General features: G+C 45.7%; 1 protein-coding gene across 1 annotated transcript in view; it reads right to left on the reverse strand.

The window, feature by feature from the left end:
• LOC112071966 (sister chromatid cohesion protein PDS5 homolog B-like) overlaps positions 1-4776 on the reverse strand; it is a 97663-nt gene that overhangs the window by 21116 nt on the left and 71771 nt on the right. The window contains 2 exon segments of the mRNA XM_070439582.1: positions 743-791; positions 898-1173. Coding sequence (XP_070295683.1) covers positions 743-791; positions 898-1173 — 325 coding nt within the window.

A 4776-nucleotide genomic window follows, 5' to 3' on the forward strand; every position in this document is an offset into this window, starting at 1 on the left:
GGAATAAACAGTAAATATACTACTGGTGATATATGTAATGGGGAATTAACATAGACTTAACAATCAAACAATTCACACAATCAAGATCTGAAACAATGAATGTGAACAAACAGGCGAGAGAGAGAGAAGTGCATTGTGGACACATGGTGAATCCCACGCCAGCCGTGCAGCATTTACGTTGATAACAGCCTCAGCAGTAGTCATGGTGTTCACGCTTCACGGAGCAGCGCAGAGCTGTTGTCATGGTAGCGAGTTTGTGTTTTCTACAGGATGTACCGCCCCCACCTACCGTCAACCAATCATGTCAATGCAGAGCTATACAGAGCCTTGTTCCAACATTTGGGAGGTGCATGGTAATGTGGTACGGAGCTGGATTTGGCCTCTGCATGTCTCTGGAGGGTCCGCCATTCCGTCACACCCTCCATATGGAGCCTCMCACCACATTTTCAGATCCAGCATAAATAGTTTTTTAGTCTAGGCCTCCGCAATGGATTAGTTCACTGAGATGGGCACRAACTATATATTTGTTGCTACTCAACTAAAACGATCACGGTCGACCAACAGCCTAAAGACCAAACAAATCGACCAGTCGACTAATTGGGGTCAGCCCTAGTCCCCATAGAATAAACCTTTTGGGTTCCATGTAGAACCTTCAGTGGAAAAGTGTTCTACCTGGAACCAAAAAGGGTTCTTCAAAGGGTTGTGTGTGTGGGGGGAGGGGGGTTGTGTGAAGTTGACTTACTCGTAATCACCATAACCTTGGCAAACACCGCCTTGCTACCCGCATCAGACTGAAAAAACAAAAACAATAATTTAGTGTTCCAATACATTTCAGTAGCAGTCTTGAAGTAGAGTATATATGAACATTCAGCGTTAGCAGATATTGATTAGCAGTACCTTGGGCTGTTTGACCAGGTCCAGGAGATCTTTGACATGGTGTCTCAACATGTTCTGACACTTCCACATCTCATTCAGAGCCCTGGGGGAGACAGAGAAAGAGAGAAAGAGAGACAGAGAGACAGATAGACAGAGAGACAGAGAGAGAGAGAGAGAGACAGAGACAGAGACAGAGACAGAGACAGAGACAGAGAGAGAGAGAGAGAGAGAGAGAGAGAGAGAGAGAGAGATGAAAACGCACACAGCACACACAGTCACACTCACAAGATGCACGCACTACAACCATGCATGTCAATCAATCAAATGTATTTATAAAGCCCTTTTTACGTCAGCAGATGTCACTAAGTGCTAATACACACACATACACACTCTAAAACTTGGACTGTTCCACAGACCTGCCGTACGCTACTCATCAACAACACACACACAGCACACACACACACACACACAACACAAACACACACACACAACCACACACACTGTGGTAGTTAGCCTTAGAGTGTGTGTGTGTTAGCCTGCTGGCTGGAGTGTTGGCTAATACTGGCATCCACTGTTTCTGGTACTGTGAACCAGCCTGTCCTGTGTTCAGTAATACTGTGTACCAGCCAGTCTAGTGTTCAGTAATACTGTGTACCAGCCTGTCCTAGTGTTCAGTAATACTGTGAGACTCCTACTGTCTGGTACTGTAAACCGAGCCTGTCCTAGTGTTCAGTAATACTTGTGTAACCAGCCTGTCCTAGTGTTCAGTAATACTGTGAACCAGCCTGTCCTGAGTGTTCAGTAATACTGTGACGCAGTGTCTAGCAAGTAATACTGTGAACCAGCCTGTCTCAATGTTCAAGTAATAGCTGTGAACCAGCCTGTCTCAATGTTCAGTAATACTGTAAAACAGTCTGTCCTAGTGTTCAGTAATACTGTGAGACCCCTAATGTCTGGTACTGGTAAACCAGCCTGTCCTCAGTGTTCAGTAATACTGTGAACCAGCCTGTCCTAGTGTTCAGTAATACTGTGAACGCCAGCCTGTCTCAGTGTTTCAGTAATACTGTGAACCTAGCTGTCGTGTTCAGTAATGCTGGTACAGCCTGTCCTTAGTGTTTCAGTAATACTGTGAACGCAGCCTGTCTCAGTGTTCAGTAATACTGTGGAGACCCTAACTGTCTGGTACTGTAAACCAGCCTGTCCTAAGTGTTCAGTAATACTGTGAGAGCCCTACTGTCTGGTACTGTAAACCAGCCTGTCTCAGTGTTCAGTAATACTGAGGACGCCCTACTGTCTGGTACTGTAAACCAGCCTGTCTCAGTGTTCAGTAATACTGTAAACCAGCCTGTCTCAGTGTTCAGTAATACTGTAACCAGTCTGTCCTAGTGTTCAGTAATACTGTAAACCACGCTGTCCTAGTGTTCAGTAATACTGTGAGACCCTGCTGGTGATGAAAGGTACCGCGCAGGACACCCGTTCTCATAAATGACAGTATCTGTAACATATTATTTTTCTTTTATTTTTGTTTTCTATAACAAATGATTTACTTAAATGGCTCTATACATTTTAAATGAAATAAAAGTACAAAGTAGCAAAAGTACAACCTCTTTCACTTGTGCATGTTCTCTGTATTTTCTTTATGAAACGTGTCTGTTGTTGTAGAACCTGAACAAGCAGGCGTATGACCTGGCCAAGGCTCTGGCTGAAGAGGACAGCTCAGGCTATAGAGCCCTACATACTAATGTAAGTAGACTTTACTGCACCTCTCATCTCTCTCTCTGTGCTCTCTCTCCTCCGTTCCCTCCTTCTTAACTTGGGTTCGGGAAGTTGCTCGTCGCAATGTGATATTGCAGTTGTGTTATGTGTACTAATGCTCTCTCTCTTGTGTCCTCTCCTGCTCTGCTCTCTGTGTGTCTCTCTCTCTCTCTCTCTCTCTGTGTGTCTGCCTCTCTTCTGTGTTTCTGTCTCTCTCTCTCTCTCTGTGTGTCTCTGTCTCTCTCTCTCTGCTCTGTTGGTCTCTCTTCTCTCTTCTCTCTGTGTCTCTCTCTCTCTGTCTCTCTCTCTCTCTCTCTTCTCTCTCTGTCTTCGTCTGCCATCAGTTCTTCAACCTGGTGTTGATGTTGGGGAAGACCGTCTGTCAGTGATCTGTCAGAACATGTGTTTGACCTGATCCTGGAGCTCTACAACATAGACAGTCCCATCTACTGCTGTCTGTCCTGCCACAGCTGGAGTTTAAACTGAAGGTATAGCACAGCAGCCACACACACACACACACCACACACACACGAAAGCACCACACACACAGCAGCACACACACACACCACACACACACGCACACACACACAACACACAACACACACTTCAAGGACAAACGTACCCTCTTGTTTACCTGTAATGATAACCTCTTTCTCTCTCTCTGCCCTCCCTCCCTCTGCTCTCCTCTCCCCTTCTCTCCCCTCTCTGCTCTCCCTCTCTCTCTGCTCTGCTCTCCTCTCTCTCTCTGGCTCTCCCTCTCTCTGCTCTGCTCTCTCTCTTCTCTGCTCCCCTCTCCTCTGCTCTCCTCTCTCTCTCTCTTGCTCTCCGCGTCTCTCTCCTCTCTCCTCTCTCTGCTCTCACTCTCTCTCCCTCCCCCCTCTCCTCGCCTCCCTTGCCCCGCTCTCCAAAGAAGGGGAGGAAGAAATAAGAAAGGAAGACAAAGAGTAATGATAGATATGAGCCGTCTCCAGGTGGTCAAGCTGTTAGCTAAGATGTTTTTGGAGCTAAAGACTCTGTGGCTGGCAGCACAGAAGAAAGGCGCCCTGTGGAGTGTTACTGGGCAGGTGAGAACAGAGAGAGGGTGTTCTGTGTGCTTGGCTAAATTTGTGGGTGAAAGCCTTTTCCTCTTACCTGTTAGCACTTTTATGGTGGTGTGTGTGTGTGTGTGTGTACCTTACGTTTACTATACTGGTGAGTACCAGGACACTTTAGCTGGTCTCACTTGTAAAAGGGCTATTTTAAGGTTTAGGGTTGAAGGTTAAATTTAGAGTTAGGGTTTAAGGCCTTAGGTGTTAAGGCAAGGTTTGGGGTTATATTTTAAGAGAGAATGATTTTCCAAATGGGAATCAATTGTTGTCCGCTAAAAAATTCTGCGCAAGTCTAGTAAGACAGCAGCTCTGTGTGTTACAGATGCATAGATTGGTTCAGGCTTGTCTATAGGTTAATTTTTTTTTTTTTTTTAGAGGATTGTTGTTTGTGTCTTGTAGGTTCAATGATACTCCACTGTGCCCATCAGACTGGGAGTGTGTGCAGTTTGCCTCCCACGTGTCTCATGAACCACCCGGACTGGGCAAGGACCTCACGAGGTATAACTATCAAATATTATCATGAACCACCCAGACCTGGCCAAGGACCCTTCACAGGTAACTAGTCAATATTATCATGAACCACCCAGACTGGCAAGGACCTCAGCAGGTAACGTATCCAATATTATCATGACCAGACCTGGCAGGTAAACTATCAATATTATCATGAACCATGCCAGACCTGGCCAAGGACCTCACAGGTAACTATCAATATTATACATGAACCGAAACCTGGCAGGTAACTATCAATATTATCATGACCCATCCAGACCTGGCCAAGGACCTCACAGGTAACTATCAATATTATCATGACCAAGACTGGACAGGTAACTATCACTATTATCATGAACCATCCCAGGACCTGGCCAAGGACGCTCGAACAGGAACTATTCAATATTATTCATGACCAAGGATCCTGGCAGGTAACTATCATATTATCATGGAACATCCAGACCTGGCCAACGGACCCTCACAGGTAACTATCAATATTATCATGCGACCAAGACTGGCAAGGTAACTATGCAACTATATCATGACCATCCAGACCTGGCCAAGGACC

This window comes from Salvelinus sp. IW2-2015, unplaced genomic scaffold, assembly GCF_002910315.2.
Source record: "Salvelinus sp. IW2-2015 unplaced genomic scaffold, ASM291031v2 Un_scaffold1786, whole genome shotgun sequence".
In the NCBI taxonomy this organism is placed as follows: Eukaryota; Metazoa; Chordata; class Actinopteri; order Salmoniformes; family Salmonidae; genus Salvelinus; species Salvelinus sp. IW2-2015.